We start from the raw sequence: 22,854 nt of genomic DNA, 5'->3' as shown, positions 1-22,854 counted from the left end.
CCTGAATCAACCAAATTGGAAGGCTCAAAGCTAAGAAAACAAACAGTATAGTATACATTTTATAAGTTTCAGGACATGATCTGGTTTAAAGTGGCCTTGATGTGATGAAACTTAAAACAAGCCCTGAAAACGTCATACCACTCGAGCCAGGTCTGGTGGAGGTAGTGGCCAGCTTACCCACAATTTCCATCTCCAACACAATGTTGTTTAGATGTCTTCCCTCCCTCTCCTCCACCTGAGTCACTCCCTCTCACCGCAGGCTTTTGTCTCAGTCTGGTTACCCAGGCTGCCTCCGTCTGTCCCCTCCACATGTCTCCACAACCTGATCCGCCTCGGCCTCGCTGCGCCGCAATGTTTAGACAAACTGAAAGAGACAGAGACACACTGGCTGTGTGGAGGAGAGTGATGCTAAAATGTCCGCCTTCTCATTCTGTGTAACTGCCCCTGATGTTTGTCTGAAAGGGTTTAAATGCTGGATCCGTAAATCCCTAAGGAGTAAACAGATGATGGACTCAGCATAAAGACCAAAACAGTGGGAATGAGAACAAGTCTTAAGGAGTCTTAATGAGGAACCCTTTCAAAAAATTGAAAAGGGCTCCTCATTAATGCAACATTAAACTCTAAATGTTAGTAATTCAAAGTGATTTGCATGAATTTTATGGAGACAGAGCTGGAATATGTGACATGTTTTAACTTGACAGACACCATTGATGGAGCTGAGTAACAAGTAATATAACAAGTAATGTAATTGCTTTTATGTATATATAATAACTCAATAAGTAATATGTAACCAGTATTTGATTACATTTTTCAAATAATTTGCTCAACACAGGTCCAGCCAATAGGAGGGCCAGAACAGTTATGTGATATGCAAAAGAGTTTTTCAGGTATTAAAGTTGTATAATTCTTTTCACTTACACAGTTAGGAAAATGCCCAAAAGAATTTATTTTACACCCACATGTCATTTTTTCCAGAATTTGTAGAGCCATACTTTAAATATTTGTCACCCAGAAACCTCTGAGTTATGCTGTTTAGGGTAAAAAAGGGAAACGTCTGTCTTTATTTTTGGCAGGCAACATGGAAGTCTGGCTTCTTAAAGTAGCAGCAGAGGCGGTGGCGGCAGTGGTGGCGGATGCTGTTTTGGGTCACAGCAACTCCCTGTCTGCTTGAAGCACCTCTGTCATCCGTCACTCATCCATCTGTCCATCTATGCATATATACACCGGAGCTTCTAAAACTACTCATAATGTGCTTGTGGCCTCTCTTTAAACTCTCTGCACATGAGCATGTGTGTTTGTTTTTAAAAGAGGGAGGGAGGGAAGGGAAAAGTACTATTTAAATAGATATTCAGCTATGTATAGTGTGTGCGAAGGTGCATTCGTGCATGTGTTTGCAGTGCTAAGTGCAACCCTAACACCCCAACCCTACACAGACAAGAATAAAGCCTTAATGTGAGGCTCCTGTCAGAACTCTGGACTCTTTCCAGCTCATTTCTCTCTCTGGAATCAACTGTTTGCCTTTCAAGTCGATACTCTCCCCGGCTTCAGGTTTTCAATAGCCTGATTCTCCAGGCGTGACGTAGACATTCCCTTTCAGACACGCTTAAATGAAAATGTCAGATGATATTCACATGGACACATATGGATTCTCTGTGCTTTTTATTTGAGGGGGAGAATCAATAGATTAGGCTTCCCTCTATTGCAGTCACTCTGCCAAGCTCGGTTCAGGCATGAGGAGAATCTAGGAGGGTTCAGCTGCCTTCTGACAGCGATGTGTGTGACCCACTTAGGGGTTTTTGGGATGAATAAAAAGTTTGTTTTTAGAGATGTGTTGCTTTTTGCCATGGATACCGAAAGAAAGAACACTCCAAGGCACTTTTTATTGTCCCAACCCGGCGTCTTCCAGAGTGGAACAAAGAGGAGGTAGAAACAAAACAGTTCAGAGCAGTGGCAGTCGTGGTCAACCAGTGGCGTTTCCAACCATATTACTGTATGACACACCCTCAATTTAGTCTCACTTTTTTCTTTGGATCCCTCCAGACTATAGTCTTGACAAAGAGCAGGAAACAAAAGCATTCATTTAGTCATTTACCCCTAAAATGAGGGAACATGAAGTGCAATCGAAGTTCAAGAACAAATGTGACTTGACCACACTGGACGCTGGAGGACAGGATGATTTAGTCACAGAGAGAAAGAATGTAGTTGACTGTGCATCAAGAATTGCAGCCGTTCTCCAGAAAGAAGCCACAATATTCCCCGGCTGTTGTTTCATGCAGCTTGTAACATGATCAAAGAAGATGGCCGAGCATTATCAATGTTCTTATCATCCAATGCATGTCTCTTTTCAGGGGACAGATAAGATTGAACAATTGTTGCATACCTTTGTGTTTCAGCGGAGGAGAGATTGGCTGACGATAAGGTGCTGTGGAAAATAATCCTGTCAGAGAGACATTTTTTTTATGATTTGAAGCATTTTGGCAGTGGAAGATGAACAGTCACACAGATGCAGCCTCTTGTCTCTGCAAAAAATAAATTTGCAAAAAATGATTTTTAATGGTTATCCATTTCCAGGTATCTCTTTAATATTTAAGTCCTAAAACACGGTAATGTAATCCCAAATGTGAGAATTCTGTTTGCATGGTCAACAAATCAGTTTAACTTCAGCTTTGATGGAGGTGTTCTCTTCATGCCTTCAGACTTTTAAAAGTAAACACTCCCACCCACTTGGAAAATTATCCCACAGTAAAGTATACTGTAGCTGTAGCTATAAGGCAAATGTGTCATGCGTCATGCCTATGTAGAAAGAAAATACTGTGGACATTCCTCCTCATCAGTCATGTTATTCTTGGCCCTGGGAGTACATTCTTACACCTGGCCTGGACCCTCTGCAAACCGCCATCCTGTCGTACAAGAACAGTCACCTTCTATATGGCACTGACTGCCAGACAAGGAAAACATATGATAGGCCATTCAAATAAAAACACACACTTGTGGGTACACAGACAAGCTCAAGAAACCAAACATGCTTTCAGGTAGCTGTGTCAAGACATGTAGGTTAGGTCAGGAAATGACCAGTAGTTAGTTATGTCTTCAAAATAAAAGAGGCAAGAAATTGATGAAGTGATGGAGTGTAGAAATCATGCAACATCTAATACTCAATGTAGGTCTTAGATAAATGTGTTCACAGTTCACCACAATTTCACAGGTAATATCATTTGTACTGTATGTCAGGTATACAATCAACAAACAGAAACATTTAAGGTGGAATAATACTGTATTTATGTTCATTTGTGGCAATACATTAAATGCAATTTTGAGCATCACATGAGCACAACATAAACTAAAAAAATAAACCTCTTAAAACTGGATTTTGAAATGAGTCACTCTACAAGATGTAGCGACAAAATAAGCTAATAATGCAGGATGGGCTTCTATGGATAATACACTTTACTGGTGCAAATTTCCTAACAAATCACCTTATTACCCAAACCAACTGACATGCTGTGAAGCGAGGTGGTGATGTTATCGACTACCTGCCTCCGAAGAGAGGCATGTTGGATTCATAACACAGTTGGGCCTTTTGGCCTAAATGAAGAACTGAATTTGTTTAGGTTCCTCTAATTTGTTAAACTTGTTGAATGCAGTACTTGTAGGCTATTTTTTGTACCTCTACCTGTGTAACTTGAAGATATATTTGTGTTCTTTCATTCCTAATGTGATTATAGTGCATGGGGTGTGGCACTTGGACATTGACATGGCAACTCCCAACTTTTGGATCCATTATCCAATAGATTTAAAACCTTGTGGAACCAATTATCCAATGATTGTACACCTGTTTTGGTTGATTAAATATGTGTTTGCCTTTTGTCACAGTAGTGTTAAAACATTAAAGGCTGAAAATCAATCAGTGTGCTCCAGACCCTTATTTCCGCTTGAATGGCATGCAGTGAATCTGGGATGTTTAAGGGCACTTGCACACTGGAGCTCCAGGAAGTAGCCTAACCTGCTTTGTTCAGGTATTCAGGCATTTTTAGTGAAAATTTAACACCGGAACTTTACTTAATGCGTTTGTAGTTTTTACAAGCACTGCTAACTTTTGTCAATAACATGCCAGCATGATGTTTTAATTGTGCTACTTCTCACCCCGCAAAAAAACGATCGTTTTATAAACACGGCTTTACTTTGAAAAGCAAGAGCGGAAGTCGTATGTTTCATCACCACGTAGATTACAGTCTATGATCACAACTAGAGTCCGATGAGGCGGACCAGAGTCGCAGCGCTCAGACTGAGACACACAGAGAGGAGCGCAGTGCACAGGTTTCACCTCCTCTTCCTCCGGATCAACGCCTATCCATCATGGATTCTCCTCGGGCTCTTGCCCTTCTCTTTACCGGATAATTTTGGATTTACACTCGTATCATGGGAATATACTGTCTGCGCGCTTGGCCCCGTGGATCTATACAGTCTTGATGGAAACCATGTCACCGCAGCAGGGGACCATGGGACAGAACAGGTCCGACTCCCTAACGGGAGAGAGCAAAGCGCTTCCCGACAACAAAAAGGTACAAGTGACGCTTCTCTGTTGGGCTTTTGGTGCTGATGGAGTGCTGACTCTGGACACGGTTTGCGTTTTTGCGCACTGAGTTGCCCAGCGCGCTCATTAAGGTTACATTAGTATATTCCAATTGCACTCTTAAGACACAGGAAACTGGTATTTTACGGTATCATAGTCCTATAATATCCTTGCAGAGACATATATATGTAATGTGTAATTTTCAAGAGTTTAAACTCCGAAATAGAGGTTATGTTTCTTTGTGAAAAAGTTTTATTTGCTTTACTTGGATTTTTTTTTTTTTAAATTCTTTTTCTTGACATTCTTGCAAATCTGCACTTATTTGATGTGCTTTAATTCGGTTTGGACTGGATAATGATTAGCTCCGTTGATAGTGGTGTCACTGCTATGCCACGGTTAACAATCAGTATTTTAAACTTTTCTTTCAGGTTTGTTTTATCAGACAGATGTATTGTGATTCAGTGCGTTAGATTTATCTGATGGATGAAATCTTCGGATCCATGGCGCACAAACGTTGCAAGTGTAGAGTTTTTATCAAGCGTTTCAAGAAAAGAAAGTATACAGTCTGCATTTTGATATTTTGTAATAATGTTACCAAATCCTGACTTGATTAAAGAACTTTTTAACCAAGAAAAAACGCCCAACTCCCCATTGGTTTTACTGGTTTCATGTTAGTTTTGGAAACCAGTTAGCTGATTAGACGAGGAGGAGCCACACGACAGAGCAGGATAATGTGCTGATAGTGATTATTCGTTAATCAGACAGACAGGAGTCACCACGCAAACACAGAGGAATGATTCCTGCACTTCAGAGCCACCAGTGGCATTCTCTTAAGATACTTTGAGCACTACAGAAAGCATTAAATCCATGGTTTCAAAATCTAAACCTAATCTCTGACTTTCCAGTAAATGCACTCGACATTGTTACAGTAGTTTATTGTAGCTTTCTAACCCCAATTGTGGTCCTTGACACTGATCAGCAGCACTGATAGACAGAAGAGGTGATCTCCAGCAGCAGGTCAGTTTACTTGTAGTAAACGGCGCCCCCCATCCAACGCGTGTTTCAAAAGGTGTAACTGCATCTTTCAGCAGGCGCGATGTGAGCTGTGAAGGCGAGCTTAGAGATTTGCTAAAATGTTGCAAAAAAAGCAGCGACTGATGGTAACATGAGATAAAAAAAAAAAAAAAAGTCATGACCAGTGGTGGAATGTAACCAAGTACATTTACTCAAGTACTGTTCCTAAACTACAAATTCCAAGTACTTGTACTTTACTTGAGTCTTTTCTTTTCATGTCACTTTCTACTTCTACTCCACTACATTTCAGATTGAAATATTGTACAGCTTTAGTTACTAGTTACTTTACAGATTAAGATAAGAAGACAATACACATAGCAGTTTATAAAATCTGATGTTTTATTATAAATGAAACTACCCAACAATATAATTGCCAACAAGTCCAGCTGAAATGTTTAGACCATTAAACACAGAACTGTTTGGATCGTTTCCAGTTTCTAAAATGTGAGGATTTTTCAGCATTGAGTACTTTTACTTTTAATACTTTAAGTACTTTTTCCTGATGATACTTACCTACTTTTACTTAAGTAAGAACTTGTATCAGAGTGTTTTTACAGTGTTTTATTAGAACTTTTACTAGTAGTAAGTAAAAGGTCTGAATACTTCTTGCACCACTGGTCATGGCCTCCAACATTACCAACACAAACAGCATGAGTGATATCCTCAGAAACCTTTTCTGATTATGCCTTGAAAAACCCTCATCAGCCTTAATCTGTAAAAAGGAGAGGCGTAATGGAGTTTTAATGACAAAATAACCTAAAGAACTCAGATCTATTCACTGTGTAAACTCGGATTAACATCAAAATCAATGCATGATGGTTACAGTACTGTTATGGTGTTATTCTCCAATTTCTTCAACCCAATACATCAACCTTTTGGCAACAGAATACAGTTACTCGTGTTTTCATAAAGTTTTTTTTGAGTTAGTGAAATTCTGTCTCATAAATGTTGTTACTGTAGTCCCTTTTTTATGAGCAGTTGCTGCACTTTGGCCTGGTTTGGAAAGTTGTAAGAAATGAGCTGTCAGACAGAGCAGAGAAACTTAAACTTCACTTTATCATCACTGACTGAGAAAGACTGCATACATGTAGTTTCCACATACTGTACCTCCCTTCACCCAGGAGTCATTTATTTTGAGATGTTTGTGTCAGAACGTTGTTGACAGTTCATCTTGAGCTGCACTTGACACCCATGATTGGTACATGCATAACATGTATGTATACTGCATGTGGTATATCAGTGTTTATACTGCAGAGTTAGCTGAAATGATATTACTGATGTTAGTGCTTACAGTCGGTGCTTACTATTTGGTTCCTGTGGACAGTTAGCATAATTTAAGACAGCAGGGCTTGTTTTTCCTTTTCACAAGACGTCGCATTGTTCTTTCATCATGCAAAGTGGAGTGTTTTCATGTCAGTGTGTCCTGTCAATCACCTCACACCTACAGGAAAAGCATGTCACCTTACTGATGTTACTGTCACCTTCAAGCCTGATTTCACAGTAAATATGCGTAAATGTGTCTGAAAAACCGAAGCCCGTTATGGAACTTGTATGGAAAAATGCTGACTTTGCAGACTGTATACTGGATCACTTTCTTACGTGAAACTCCTTAATAAAAATAAAACCTAACCTTATCTTAACCATAATATTTTCCACAAATCATAAACCCAATTAAATTGACCCCTTTGGACTTTTTCTCAGCCGGGGCAGCGTCTCATTTCAGGCCAGGTTTGTCACTGTAAAATACGTATATTACTGAAAAAACAGCATGTTTAGAAAAATGTAAAGCAGATGTACTCCTATGATGCACACCATGTTACATATTATGGTGCACTGTAGTAGCTTTGGCCTGTACAACATGAGTCAAATTCTTCCATCAGCGCTTCTAGAGGAGAGGAATGTTACCCATAAGTCACTGTAAAATGAGTTTCGGAAGCACAGTCTCATTACATTTCTGTCCTCTATTTTTGACTTTTTTTTCTCCTCCAAAAGCTTTTTCAGACTGAATGACTGTAGTGTATGTTTAGGGCTCACATGGTTTTGGTATGTTCTAAATAGATTAGGTTTAATTGAAATAGCTGCGGTGGCGGCAGGGATGCCTGTCATACTTCTATGAGGCAGCTTTCAATTGATCATGTGAGAGTATACTGTATAGGGGATCGTAAACATTGTGCAACTGCTGGACGACATATTTCTCTTTTTCAATGTCCCTTTGTCATTTATCGTTCTGTCAGTCACCATCTTTAACCATTTAGCTCACTTCCTCTTTTCCTTCTTTACTGCTGTCACTTCTTTTCTTTCAGTCACCATCCTTCCCTCTCTTAAATTCTCTCTCTCTCACTCACACACACACACACACACACACACACACACACACACACACACACACACACACACACACACACACATATATATATACTGGAGTTTTGTCTATTTCGCTTTCCTTATCCTGATTTCCTGCATTGACCAAAGCCAACAACCAGCATCAAGCAGTGCTGACATATGTGCTTTGCAACCACCATGCGATGCAAACCAAAAAGAATGGTACAAACCATCACCTTAAGTCACCGCTTGCATTGACCCATCTTCTCTCTCTCTCTCTCTCTCTCTCTCTCTCTCTGACTGTGAAGAAGATGAAGACCTTGGCCCAGAGACGACAGTCCGCTCCCTCACTGGTCATCAGCAAAGCCCTTACCAGATCGAAAAGCACATCCAGGTATGAGGGAACACACACACACACACACACACACACCCCACACACACACAACCTGCTTTCATAGTAAAGAGCTGCTGTGGCGCTGACATCATTGTTGGCCTGTAGTTCCTCAGTGGAGCAATGATCTCTCTCACTAGATGGTGTTACAGATGCAGCTGCTGCAGAGAGCAGAGATTAATCCCGATATACGAGTTCTACTGGTTTCTGAGCAATTTGTACTTATTTATGTTTATTCCTTGTTCTGTATACAGCTCTCTGGACAAATACAGATTACTCCTTCTGTAAAAAGTTTCAAACTGCCCTAAAAATATAGATATTCTCACAAGATTCCAAAAGCCTACGTACATTGCCTTAAATTTGTCTCAAACATCTAAGAGGTTGGCCTCCCTGACTCATTCATGGCTTAGAGCGGGTTTAAATGCTTACTTCTCCCAGAGCTATCAGGCTTTTCATCACCCTCGTATTGCACAAATCCCCTTTCTCTTCCTTTAACAGGGTCGGAAATAAGCCATTACAAACCCCTCGGGGATGACATTTATTTACTGGAATCTTTGTCTCATGTATCTTTGCGCTGGTGCCAGCTTTTGTTTTTTTTTTTGGGGGGGGGATTTAGGGAGAGAGAAAAACAATTTAGGGAATTTCATGGAGCTTTCAGTCTTTGAAGAAAATCGACTAGTTACAGATAATCAAACAGCTTGAAGGTAAATCATGAATTACCAAAAAGGAAGTGCATTAGCATAAGGATCTCTTAAGAATTGTTGTAGAGCTTCTTGTGATGGATGCAGGCTGAAAAACCTCAAAATGTTCAGGAAAGCTCTTTGGCTTTAAAATATAGGTTTTTATGCCATCATGAGCACGTGCGTGTGTGCGTGCGTGCGTGTGCACGTGCATGCGTGCAAGACAGGCAAGCTATTTAGTGAAAGTCACTTAGTCTGACCAGTGTCTCAGGAGGTATGGAGCCAGGGCTCAACACTCTCAGCTGTCACCCCTAACCTTTGACCTCTCATCAGGCGGTGTAGGGGCCAGTGGGGGTCACCTGGGGTCAACACCTCCCATGTCAGTGGGTGTGTGAGGTGTTCATTAATGTCCGGAAGTGTATGCAGAGATGTGGAATTATTGTGTTCAGGAGACTCACAGCAGGTAAAGGTGAAATGTCATGGTAGTGATTGTGACTTTCTTTCAACAGGTCATTTACCTCCATATTGCTTTAGACAGATTATTATTGATCCTTTTGTTTGTTATGAATTTATACTAGTTTGTAAAAGCTTGTCAGACCATATCCATGCTTTGGTAAGTGTTGTATAAAACCCTAAAGTCCTATGAGTACAGTTTTAATGGATACGTTAGTTCTGCCAACAGTACTTGGCAGTGGGTTACTCATTACTGCATCACCCCTGTGCTCTTTATCCAAAAGCAAGAGTAAATGTTAGAAAACATAAGCAGGACTGATTTTTGTTTAAAATGAACTATTACTGTTTTAATTGTAAAAAAACAACAACAACATAACATGTATTAGTATTATGTTTACAGCATATTGACAGATTTATTTTTATTATTTACAATTACAGTAACATAACTGTTCACTAGCTCTGTGTTGGCATTGTTTCAGCAAGGCAAAGCTACAGAGCAACAACTTTCACAGGAAAATATTTCCCTAATTTTAACTTTTTTTTTATTTTAACTAAGTTTTTTTCAGCCGCTCTTGTTTTTGCTCTTTCCTCACTTTCCTTTTTCACTACTTTCAATGTGGGCAGTCAATGAACAGCATCAGCTCTTGGTGTTACAGCCATACAATGTGTTCACTTGTCCACTGTGTAATAGTTCCAATTAAATTACAATAAAGGATTTTTTAAAAATCATTTAATATACATGAATTCCAGCTCAATATCCCTCTTTAAAGGCACACTATGTAACTTTTCCCTCTTCGGTCCCCCTACAGGTTGTCTCATTGGAACTACAGCTCGCACGGCTGTAGTTCCAATGAGACAACCTGTAGGGGGACCGAAGAGGGAAAAGTTACAAAGTGTGCCTTTAAGCTCTTATTTGATGACCTTCTTTATTCTAATGTTGGATTACTGTAGTTAGGAGCATCAGCTGGATGCCTGAAAAAAAATGCATATAATCATATAAAAAGAGTATTTTTCCTCTCCTTTATCTTTGAGGTGATTCTTTTGCTCCCTTGGTCCTGCATTTCCCATCAAGCCAAGAGGCGCTGAAAGTCTCTCTAGCCATCAGCTCAGCATCACCTCCACACACACACACACACACACACACACACACACACACACACACACACACACACACACACACACACACACACACACACACCATCTAGAAAAATAACCTCATCCTTCAGCCTCGAGGCTTACAGTCCAGGGTATTATGGGTTTAAACTGGAGTGATAGTTCCCCTCCTCTTCAGCCAATGAAATATATACTGCAGGGACGAAGGTGGCTGCACTATAAAGCATAAAAAACATGATAGGCTGACAGGCTTGACCTCACACTCACTCACTATCAGCCACAGTGTCAACACGTGGAACAACCTCTCTGTCCATTCTTCTTGCACCCTAGTACACAGGCACACAGTTGTATTGATAACGTTGTGAGGATATCACTGTATTTATTTAACTGCAATTTTAATCTCAACCTGAAACCCGAGTTCAAACTTACATTAGACTTTTAGAAAAAGAGGGAACATGTTCTCAGTTTGGGTGATTTCTGTTCTATTTTTCTGGTTGTTTGAGGACATTTGGACCCCAAAATGACAAATACAAGAGCACACTTACTCAAACATTATGCAAAATACATTTCCTGGTTTTAATAATGAGCTCTGCTAAGGATATCATGGCTGACAGCCCCTGGTCACTTCTCTTTTACGGATTGGAAAAAAGGGAAGAGTTTTAGTATTCTGACATCATCCTCTCTCTCTCTCTCTCTCTCTCTCTCTGTGTGTGTGTGTGTTTCCTCTGGCTATATAGAAAGCATTGTGTGTCAGCCAGGGATGACATTATAGTTTGCCTATGGAAATGATCTGGGGCAGTGAGTCAGGTGGAAACAGGAAAGAGACGGAGGGTGGAAAAGATGTGAAGCAGTCCGTTTTGCTAGAGGTTGCTTGGTAGCTAGTTTCTTGCTTCGTGGGCAGGACGATGGCATCTTCTTTGGATTTTCCATAAAATAACTTATGCATGTAATTTAGAATGAGTCGCTTGTATTGATGAAATGATGATTTTAGCTTGTTCTGGTTTTCCACAAACTCCACTCATAAACTTTATTTCCAGTAGCAACTAGCACATGCATAACAGATAAATACAGGCTCATGTCAAATGAAGAATGGGCCATGATCCATCATTTTCTTTCCTTTCCAAGAACACATATACAAATACAAACATAATGTATCCCTTGTGCAATGTCTTTATTGTCATCTTTACTGCAGTTTTGTTGCAGCAATGAATAAAAGCCACCACTGTGGATTTAGGAGACGGTACGGACGGGTCTGTGTCTGTGCAAAATGACATCTTTAATCTGCATGTTTTAACAGTCTCTTTTTCTCTCTCTGACACACATGCACTGAGCCATCAATTGATACTTGTCTGGACTGCTTTTATCTGAGAGAAAGAGGTCAAACTACTGGTGATGTAACCCTCCTCATGCAGAAACACATTAAACCACAAATTCTTCTGAAAACACTTTTCACACACACACACACACACACACACACACACACACACACACACACACACACACACTACAACAAAGCAATCTACAGTAAATCACTGTCACAAAGCTGAGCAGATTGACACTTATATAAGAGTGTGTCATTGCTGCCCTCAGGGAGTCAGTCTGCTTGGTCAGGGTAGAACAATTGACAGCTGAGGTGATGTAATAAATTCAATATATACTAATTAGGCCATTAATTAAGCTATTTTGGGTTAATTAAGGTATTGATATATATAAAAAAAACGTATAGAAGAAAAAAGGGTGAGAGGGAAAGACAAAAATGGGCTGAGAGACGAAAGTGAGATGATGGACATGTCAGCAAAGAAAAAAAAGTTAATCAGAGACAGGAGAAAGAGAAAGTTGCAGTTGTTTTTCCAGCTGTTGTCCTCCTGGGTGTGTATTTGCAGGTGCTTGTGTGTTTCAGGTCAGTTATGGTTTTCGTCATGTCATCATGACTAAGACTTTATTTATTTTTCCCATCCCAGCCTCCATGATTTAAGCACTCAGTGTATCAGATGTTTGCTGCACAAACACAAGGTGTGATGCAACGACAGCAGGCATGCCGGCCCACATGAACGCTGCAGCTTACTGCTGACGAGTCCACTTTCGCTTCTGTTTTTCTTGCTGAAGTTCATTTGGACAGTTTTACTCAGTGAAGAGAAGACACTTTTCTTTGTTAACCAACTTGAAACTTTTGAAGTTGTGTTACTTTGGCCATAATTTCTGAAACCAAACCTATGCCCTTGATTCTATATACCATTGGTTGTATTTTCTAATTTTGTTAGTCTCTAGCTCTACCTCTTTGAGGAACTTATATTTTAGTTCTTCTAAATTGTGGTTCTACTCCTAATTGAGGGTCGAAGGATAGAGAGCCCTTTTGGACACATTTTTGATTTTAGGCTATATAAATCAAATAACTTGTGAATGACCTGCTTTGTTATTAATGCTGATATGATCAGCCTTTTATATACAAATCGTGCCCGGACCTGTTTAATTATACATGCTAGGACATTAGTATGCTGTGTTGTGTGGTTCATTGTACACTGGCCCCTTATTGTGTTCCAAAAAGTCAACAGTTCTCCCAACTCGGTGCTGTGCCTCAACAATGGTGGCCATGTATGCGGGCAGGCAGAGCATTCAATTTATCAACATCACATGATGTACAATGGAGCCATTAGCTGCTCATCCGTCAGATTCAAAGGACGGCCGGCTCAGCTGTCAATCCTACATTCAGGAGGGAGGCATGTGTGGTGAATACGGAAGATGTTGTCCTTTTTTTAGGGCAGCGAGATGTGAAAAGGGGCTTTACAAGAAGTTTTGTCCATTTGTATTAGTGTGTGCGGGTGTGGGCTCTTCTGACATTTCCAGGATCTGCAAGGACAATACGAACAAAGGAGGATGTGTTTATAAACTCAATGAGAATTTTTGAGACTTTTATCCCAGTGCAACTTAATCAAGGAACCCGAAAATCCTCCCAACGTCCCTCTGCTATGCTTCTTTACCCCTGTGCTGTCCTCCTGCAGTGGCATGTGGCGTGACATTAAGAGAGCAGTTACTGCCATGTTGAGAGATCCAGTAGACGCTGAGCTTTGATGCTTAGTATGAGTCACATTTATACAGAGACGACTCATTTTGAACTTTATGGACTTCTTTGTAAAATTTTGGACAAAGGGGAAAAGTATAGAGGCTTGTCACAGAATGACACTGCTGAAGAAGTTGACACCAAAAATGAAGATTTACATGTTATTGCTACTCCCCAACAAAGAAAGCAAGAAATGCTTAATTTGTAGCAGGTGAAGGGTGCATGAGTTATGTAAATGTTTTCAAAGTATACCACATGGAAAGTATTTTCTTTCTTCCAGGAATAATGGCTGATTATTTTGCAGCTGTTGATTCTGCAATTGTTATAGCAACATGGTGTCTTGTCCTTGTATACAGTAAGATAAAGAATGGGACATATTTCCCTATCCTTCACCCGTTTTTTACTCTCTTCAATGAGTTTTCATCTCCCGGTCTTGCAGGGCGATGTGTCCCATCGAGCATCAACGCTTAATTGGCTACATTCATCGTTTTTAAATAGAATTCTCTCAGCCCCCTTTTGATTTATTTTTGGATGGCACACAAAGACAGACAAAAAAGGGAAGCACTCCAGTGTAGTCGTCTGTTCTTCGTTAATTAATTACGTAACCAATCACTTACGCAACGTAGCTGAAAGGGCGGTGATGAATGAGAGAATCCAAGCTTTTCTGTCTTCCCAGCAAGACTTGGGACAGCTATGGGGCACTTTGTCGAAGGTTACCGACCGCATTGTGTGTGTCCTCGTGGGTATCAAGAAAGTGCATGTGTAAGAGAAGGAATGAAAAATAGAAACTCTGTTAAGAGGTGTGTATGTACATGCGTGAGAGAGCAGAAAAGTGTGTGCATGTTTGTGTACATGAAAGAGACACAGAAAGGTAGAGACAGAGATACAAATGGGTATGTGTGCGTGTTACTGGAGATTTAAGTCTTTTATCTGGTATTGAAGTGTAAACAGGAAAGGATGGAGGCCTCAAACTATTTCCTCTTCCTTCAAAAATTCCCCTCTGTTTACATCGGTCCATCAGTGACACATATTGACAGCATGGAAACAAGATAGACAATTGTAATTAAAATGAATATTTCTGTCAGTAGCAACCAAAACAAGGAAGTATTTTTTATCTCCTTTCAGAAAGGAGAAAAGAAAAAGAGGAAACAAAAGAAACTGACAAGACAACACAAACAAGGTTTTTGAATGAACGGTTCATTGCGAAATTAAGTGGCAGATATTCACTATTTATCTCAAACGTACTAGTAGAAGTTCCATTGATGCTGGCAGGAGCTCCTGTAGTTCCATCACAGCTTTTTGTGGCTAATTAAGTTAACAGAGCCATCTTTGTGCAGCTCCGAAACATGCAAATAATGACACATTTATAGCCAAACGATTGTAGTGCCGCTCCAAAAGTCCAATTTTACTCATAATGCTTGATTATGTGTGTGGTTCCAACTGTGAGGAATCAGTTAAGGAAATACAGGAAATAACGAGGTAAATATTTCGCTTTAGGACTTTAATTACGCTGCACAAGCAATTTGGACATTTGAGCCTTTTTACAGCCTTTTCCAAGTTTGGTTCATCACAACATGGGCGTCATGTTACATGCTTGCTGCTGCATCATTATTCTACACTCTGGAGGAGTTTGGAAAATCCCAAGGTGCTAATACAGCACAGTAAAAACACTGGAATAAATAAAGCCATCTAAATACAAGATGTTCAAGGTTATTTAGGTTTAGCAGACAACTATACCTCGTTAGATTCAGCTTCTTACTTTTTTTTTTTACTCACCAAACACATCCAGACTTTCCCCTTTGTGTCTAATAGTGTGTTTTATCCGTTGTCGATCCCCCAGGGAAAGCTGCCTGACGCTAGTCAGCCCAGGGTCCTGTTCGCTGGTCCAGGCCTTCCTGGCTGAGTGTCCACGCCGCCTATTCCTGGGTCATGCCCAAACGCAGCTAAAGATGGGCCTGCAGACCCAGGAGAGACACCTCTTCCTCTTCACCGACGCGCTGCTCGTCGCCAAGGCCAAGTAATTTTCCTTCTGTGTGTCTTGTGAAATGACAGAGAGGATGAAGGAGTCTATGTTTATGTGGTTGTGTGAGTGAGACGGGCATGGAAAAATGGAGACAGGGAGACATAAACAGGAAAAAATAGAGTGAAACAAATTTGAGAAACAAAAAAAACCCATTTCATGTAGTTGGTTCTCTAACATGGATAGCAAAACAATTTGTCAAGGATGAAGTTATATTCTTCTGCTATCTTTACCTAAATTCTCATTCCCTTACTCTCTTGCTACTTTTACTTCTCCTTGCCTCATTTTCTCCCCAGTATATAATTATTTCCCAGCCAATTAAATCCATATGAAGCCTGGCTCAGATCAAAGCCACACTGGCCTGCCTCAGGCCTACAGTATGGGCCTCCCTACCCACAAACTGCCACACACAAATGTTCAAAAATAGAATCTTAAAGAGCACATTTATGTTTTTGAAGTCCACATACATGCACTAACGCATGCGTATAAACGCATAGACGTGTAGAGAAGGAAACAGACTTCTACTCTGTGTACCTATACTTACTGTATACACACACACACACACACACACACCTCAATGTAGACACAGCAGGACCTCTGTGGTCTGTTCTAGGAGTCTTGAGCCTGTGGGTGGAGCTGACCCTTCCAGCACAGAGAGTATTCGCTATAATTGGCCATTACATTGTGGTTGAACACAGGGTGAGTTTGAGGAATGTGTGTTGGTATGTGTGTGTTTGAGCGAGAGAGGGAGAAGAAGTTAATTGATGTGTCTGTTCGTTTGTGTGCCTTTCTTTCTGTGTAATAGCAGGGAGAGTATGTGTGTATGCCACATGTGTGCATTTGGACTTTTTCCCCTCTATAATCTCAGATGGTGGATAAATACATGTCTACTGAGCATGCCTGTCTTAAAATGAAAATAGCTTTATCTTTTAATAATTCTATGCTATATAAAGCATTCTTTGAAGGACTGCCATATGTTAGAGGTTTTTGGAAAAATGTTCTGTGAAGAAAATTAAAAGTTATATTGCAACGGTAGAGGATCCCGGTTCGTTCCTTGTGGAACCCCATCATAAGGGACTTTTGGGTTGCAATATTTTACAAAGGAAATCTTATGGGGTTTCTCTCTTGCAAAGATTTCTCCTAAATGCATACTATTTGATTGATTAGTTGGTCAAAATATGAATAATCTACAACTATTTTGATAATAATTAATCATTTAAGTAATTTATGAAATAGAACACAATTTCCTTAGATTTTACAGACAGAGACAGATTAACTGATAATGAAAATAGTTGTCACTGTAGTTGGAGCCCTAGCCTAGTTTAATGGAGCACACTGTGTCTTCTGCAGGTCTCCCACTCACTTCAAAGTGAAGGCCCAAGTCCGAGTGTGTGAAATGTGGACAGCCAGCTGCATTGAGGAGGTGTGTGAGGGAAGCACCAACCCAGAGAGGAGCTTCGTCATGGGCTGGCCCTCCTGCAACTATGTGGCCACCTTTAGGTAACACACACACACACACACACACACACACACACACACACACACACACACACACACACACACACACACACAGTACATAAGAAAGTTGTTAACACTCAAAGTGAGAAATGCCTTAACTTTTGTTTTATTTTCTAAGATTCAATGTAACTCAGTTTCCTTTGTATATAACTTCATTCAGTATGTCTACTTGCAATGCATGACAGTTATTTATGCTAAGCATATTTTCAAAAATGCCTGCAAATGCACATCATATAAGGGAACTCACAACCACAACATTGCTAAACTCTTAAGTACGAAGACAGTTCCCAGTCATAAAGCCACTCAAACCTACCGCAGTAAAACCAGAGTAGATCACCACACACGCACAACTGGCACCAACATGCAACACATACAACTACATGGCATACACACATTCATACTCATTCACACACACACACACACACACACACACACACACACACACACACACACACACACACACACACACACACACACGCATACTAATTACATTTTGCATTGAATCCAGCCATAGCTGAGGGTGAAGTCTGCGGTTTAAAGCGGGAGTTACGTAATGGAGCAAAACAGACAGTTGCTTTTAACATGATTTACTCTGATTGTGTTTTATCACTCTCTTTACTGCTCTTCAGCTCTGAGGAGGACAAGAACAAGTGGTTGGCACTCATCAAAAGGTAAATGTTTGGTTTGGCTACAGGGGGCAGGAAAGATTTGATTTGGATGAAGCAGAAAGGATTAAATAGAAGCTAGCTCATCATGAATAAGAGTGATCACAGTGTAAATAGTACATCCATTAACTCAAAATGTTAGTCTCTCATATCACAGTGCTGGATATATGCACTTATATTCAAATGTTATTTTCATCATAACACTGATCTTTGTTTTCCACCTGCACACAGTCGGATAATTGAGGGAAAAGAGAAGGATGACCCCAAGACCATTCCTCTGAAGATATTTGCAAAAGATATTGGAAACTCTGCATATGTAAGATTCTCTTCTTTCCTCTGTGATTTGTATTGCTGATCAGCACAAAAATGAATATTGTTTGATGTGCCTAGTCTGTCTTTAAGTGGGTAATTAATGACATCACTGGTGGTGCTCTCATTTATGTGACACGGACAACTAGATATTAATAATAACATAATGAAAACATTATGTTTCTATAATGTTTCCACCAGGCCAAGACACTTGCGGTCAGCAACACTGACAGCACCACTGATGTCATCCGCATGGCTCTGCTGCAGTTTGGCATATCAGTGAGTAACCAAAGACCACTGTTGATACTCAACTCGATGTCCAGTGACTATACTTTGATGTGAGGTTAAAAATAGAAATAAGGTTTGTTAAACATTACAATATTAGACTGTCCAAACCAAATATTACCACAGTGTGAAGCATGTATACAAAGTAATGGGATTTTAGACTTTTCCAACAGATATGTAATATTATTATTTATTTTTCGGAATTGTCACCATATTTTAAATAAAGATAACAAGTTCAAATTGAACTAAGCATTTACATCAGTAATTTTGCAAAATTGGTTGGCTAAAGTGGAGCTGGTTTGCAGAGCAGTTGCTGATGCTCTCAAGCCGATCTTTACTGTGACAGCATTCGGTTTCCTTACACCACAGATGTGCATTCCTGAAGGTAGCTTGACAGATAACTGCAGGGAAGACATGGAAAAGTAGCAGAATTCTTCATTTAAATGATAAGTGAATTTGTTAAACTTGATTCTCATTTTCTCTGTCCAGGGCTGTGTTAAAGACCACAGGTTGTGGGTGAACTCCAGTAAGGACGACCCTCCATACCCTCTCATTGGTAAGCCAACCTGTCACACCATCAGAAAAAAAGTTTAAAGTTGTCCATTTAAAAAGAATGAAAAATACTCTTTTCCCTTTACCTTTTTTCCTTTTAAGATGCTTGTAAAAATGAATGGCCAATGGCGTGGGATTAGATTTACAATGAAACAGCTGATTCTTAAAAATCTATATGAATGCTTACAATTGCATCTTTCATAAATTCCTAAAGTTAAATGAAAACATACTGTCTCATCCCTCCGATGAAGAAATTTGTGGCAAGCCAGGCAGTACCAATGCAGAGAATACCCACAGCGGGGGCCACTACTGCATCAGCAGAACACCAAAAACCCAACATCTGGGAGCATTTTAGTTAGTTTTGTGTCACAGTGGTATTTCCGTGACATTCTGTTACCATAATCTTTTGTTCTGTAGTTCACACTCAACATCTCAACTCCAGACGGTTGATTCATCGCAGCATGGCACAAGTTCTGCCCCAATGTATATCATATTTGCCATATTTAACTCCATGTCACATGCACAGACTGCACATACCAGACCTATGAACTCTAACCTCTGGACCCTGACCTCTCATTCAGGCCACGAGTTTCCCTTCAGCATTAAGATGAGCCACATACGGGATGGTGGGAGCAGTGGTGGAGGACTGGGAGGAGGAGCAGGGAGGGATCCAACGAGTCCCACAGACTGTCCAGGGGTGCTGCTGCTGGACCAGTGTCTCCCCCCAGACACCCAGTGCCAGTTTATCCTCAAACCCAGCAAGATTGCCCCGGGACAGACTCCACTTATAGGTAAGACAGCTGGTCAGGACTATCGTTCTCATTCTGGAGGTCAGACCCTTTTCATGAGGTCAAATGAGACATTTTTCAGAACACAAAAAAACTACATTTCAGAAGCGGCTTCAAATAACTGCGGAATGGTTGTGAAAACACTTTGAGCTTGGACTATCTGACGTAATCAAAGGGAGAAAGAGTCGAAACAACGCTGATGAATAGCGATGTGTCATGTGAGACAACAGAAATGTTTACGGCAAATATGGCGTTTTGCTTTCTTCATTTGTCTAACATAAAAGTCTGGCCTAGTTAAGCCATCATGCTGTTATTCTTTTTGGTCTATTGTGAATAAAAAACATTTTCTTGTGGGAACGTTGCAGCCTCAATGTGTTCCAAAAGCTAATTAGTAAACAAACCTTAAAAATCAGAGTTTATATTAAGTGTTAAAAGTTCAGCGTTTTGGATTTAAACCTGCTGCAAGAAAATAGGCATAACCACTGTCAACAGTGAAAGTATATGTAGTGAAAAAGAGCTGTGAAAAATATTAAGTTTTTTTTCATCAGCATAGCAGTTGAGGTTTCCAAGTAGATGGTCGGTCAGTGACAAGAATCCGTCCATAAATTTAATTCTGTATGAAACCACAAGAAGAAATATGAGCATACAGAAAAATATTAATGCAGAACAGAAAGTACTTCCTTAGAATTTGTTTCACTTACATAAACCATTTCACTCTTGACACTTAGCTGTGAGGATGAATCAGTAGGTGAAGAAGAAAAGGAGTCAAAGAGAACGGTGGGAAAGGAGATTTTAGTGGACAAGGGGTTACAGCAGGGGTTAGGAGAGATGCAGTGTCAGAATAAGAAAAACATCAGACAGACAAAGAGGAAGAAACCCCAGAAGGGACGGATTAGTGTGAGAATAGGAAGATGGAAAGTGAAAAGAGATGACACAGCTATTGAGAAAGTCTGAAGGCCAGCGGAGGTGAAGGAAAAAGAAACAACAGTCTGTGAGAGATAGAGGGAGAAGAATTTACAGAGGGAGAGAAGGAAAAGGGGACCACAAAAATGGGAGGCACAGAAAAATGATGAGGAGAAAGAAAAACAAGAGGACAGTGGACAACGAGGATGAGTAATGGGGATTCAGGGACCAGGATGGAAAAAAGAGGAGATTAGGTTTAGAGGAAAACAAGTTGAGGAGAAAAGTGTGTTTTCCAGTCAAGGAGGCTGCAGTTTGCCAACCACAAGCTTTGCCTCAGATTCCTTTGCCTCAAACATAACAACATCTTACATAGTCGCTCCATACCAGCCTCGCCGCCATAGAGGCGTTCACACCCACCCCGAAAGCTAACGAAGTTGTGTGCAGGGGAAGCCATGGCGGAAGCCCCTTCTCAGGGATTTATTCTCAAACAGTGTAAAGAGTAAATGTCCCTTTCTGACAGACTGACTGATACAGTACATATCTTTGAAATACACATTTGTGGCAGATTTTAGGCGACCCAAGGCCCCAACAAAAACTTTTCTGACATTCAAGCTCTGACTGAATTTTGGCCAAAGATGCTTTATTGAAAAACTGTTCATGGGAAACATGAATAAATAAAATGATGGCACACATAACACAATAACAAAAAAGATATTCTTGAATATTGTTTAACCACAAGCAACAGTGCAAGAACTTTGCATACATTTTTTTTTTCCAATATGAAACATGACAATTTAATTAAATTGACAGTCGTCAACGTATGGACACATTTCAGCCGGTACCAAAAAACATTGAATATAGATATCCAGTCCAACTCACAAGCCATAATTATGCTAGTAATTCAAAGCAAAGATGGCGTCCACTCTCCTGCTGGAAGAGGTCCAACCTGTTCCCAGAGTATTTGCTATAATGTTAGCTTGTCATTGGCCAAAAGTTTGCCTGTCTCAGCGCTAGACCACCAATACAAGCCACATCGTTCACAAAAATACACCATCAGACAGCCAGATGCTCCACTGCAGTGTTGATTTATTAAGGGAGGCTAATCTTGAAGAACCAAGAATCTAACAAAGTTGGTTTATTTATGGGATGATGTTTTAAAAATAAAAAAAGAAGGGAACTAACTGTCCTTCCAAAACAACATTTTCTGATCTGGCATCTCTATCTTCATGACAGTGTTGATCAGTGCCTTCTATAAAATGCTTATGATCATTACAAAACTGATAGCAGTAGATTATAGGATGATAGATGCTGCCCACCCAGCCGACAAATAGTCTATTTCCTCGCCCCAAAAAAAAACTGTTACGTGACTAGAAAGCTGTAATGATGTAACGCCTGATTTACAGCGAGGTCATATTTTTTTCGATGATGGCGAGGCCTGCTGAGAAGTGCCAGAGCAGGCCAGCAATTCTGTTTATTAATTACTGTTGAACTTTGTTCCAGAGTGTATTTGGGCATGGTGCCACGGCAGATCGTTAAATAATGAATTCTATGTAAGGTATGCCACAATTATTTTGTGAGTCCTCCCCCCACTGAAAGAATCTTTCGTTTGTCAGAAGAGTCCTGCCCTTCGATACAAGTCACAATAGCTTTATTACATAAACGTTATCGTTTCTAGACTTCTGGTGTCGAAGAAGTTGCTACAATTAAATTTCACCGCATTACACTTTAAAAGATTTTCTGAAGCTTTTATAAACATTTTCACAGTGCTTATTTTGAGAGAAAAGCAGCAATTTATCAAATTTCAGACATTGAACCAGCAAATATTTGATATTTAGAGTTGGTTGTGTATTTTCTATGTCCCATGAAGGCAACACAGGTTTGATGTTTCATGTTTTGCTACATGTGTCATTTAGCATAGAGATTAGTAAATGTTTGCTGTACATTCTTGTTAACATGCACCTCAATGCACGCCCAGTATGCAGTTTCATAACTGCAGAAACATGCTGAGCTGTTATGTCATAGAGAACATGTAGTGATGAGACCTGCAGACAGACACTCCAACCCAAACAACACAGGTAGACATTGTGACTTGGCACCGCTGAGAGAATGCTCAACAAGGAATACACAGTCACAAGCCTGCAGAGGCAAAC

The 22,854-nt window shown here is 40.2% G+C and overlaps 1 protein-coding gene across 2 annotated transcripts in view; it reads left to right on the top strand.

Moving 5' to 3' along the window:
* The window catches only part of LOC116061192 (rho GTPase-activating protein 20-like), a 55,287-nt gene that overhangs the window by 17,205 nt on the left and 15,228 nt on the right, over nucleotides 1-22,854 (top strand). Inside the window, exons 1-9 of one of the 2 annotated variants that reach the window (XM_031315219.2) lie at nucleotides 4,249-4,562; nucleotides 8,278-8,363; nucleotides 15,505-15,681; nucleotides 17,035-17,184; nucleotides 17,832-17,873; nucleotides 18,099-18,183; nucleotides 18,378-18,455; nucleotides 18,951-19,017; nucleotides 19,595-19,804. In XM_031315219.2, the coding sequence (XP_031171079.1) occupies nucleotides 4,470-4,562; nucleotides 8,278-8,363; nucleotides 15,505-15,681; nucleotides 17,035-17,184; nucleotides 17,832-17,873; nucleotides 18,099-18,183; nucleotides 18,378-18,455; nucleotides 18,951-19,017; nucleotides 19,595-19,804 (988 nt within the window). In that variant the 5' untranslated portion in view covers nucleotides 4,249-4,469. Of the gene's footprint in view, nucleotides 1-4,248; nucleotides 4,563-8,277; nucleotides 8,364-15,504; nucleotides 15,682-17,034; nucleotides 17,185-17,831; nucleotides 17,874-18,098; nucleotides 18,184-18,377; nucleotides 18,456-18,950; nucleotides 19,018-19,594; nucleotides 19,805-22,854 lie in introns of those variants that run through there. The other variant, XM_036003797.1, reaches the window with a different exon arrangement.

This window comes from Sander lucioperca, chromosome 8 (assembly GCF_008315115.2).
Source record: "Sander lucioperca isolate FBNREF2018 chromosome 8, SLUC_FBN_1.2, whole genome shotgun sequence".
Classification (NCBI taxonomy): Eukaryota; Metazoa; Chordata; class Actinopteri; order Perciformes; family Percidae; genus Sander; species Sander lucioperca.
This window is presented reverse-complemented; position numbering and strand designations above follow the sequence as displayed.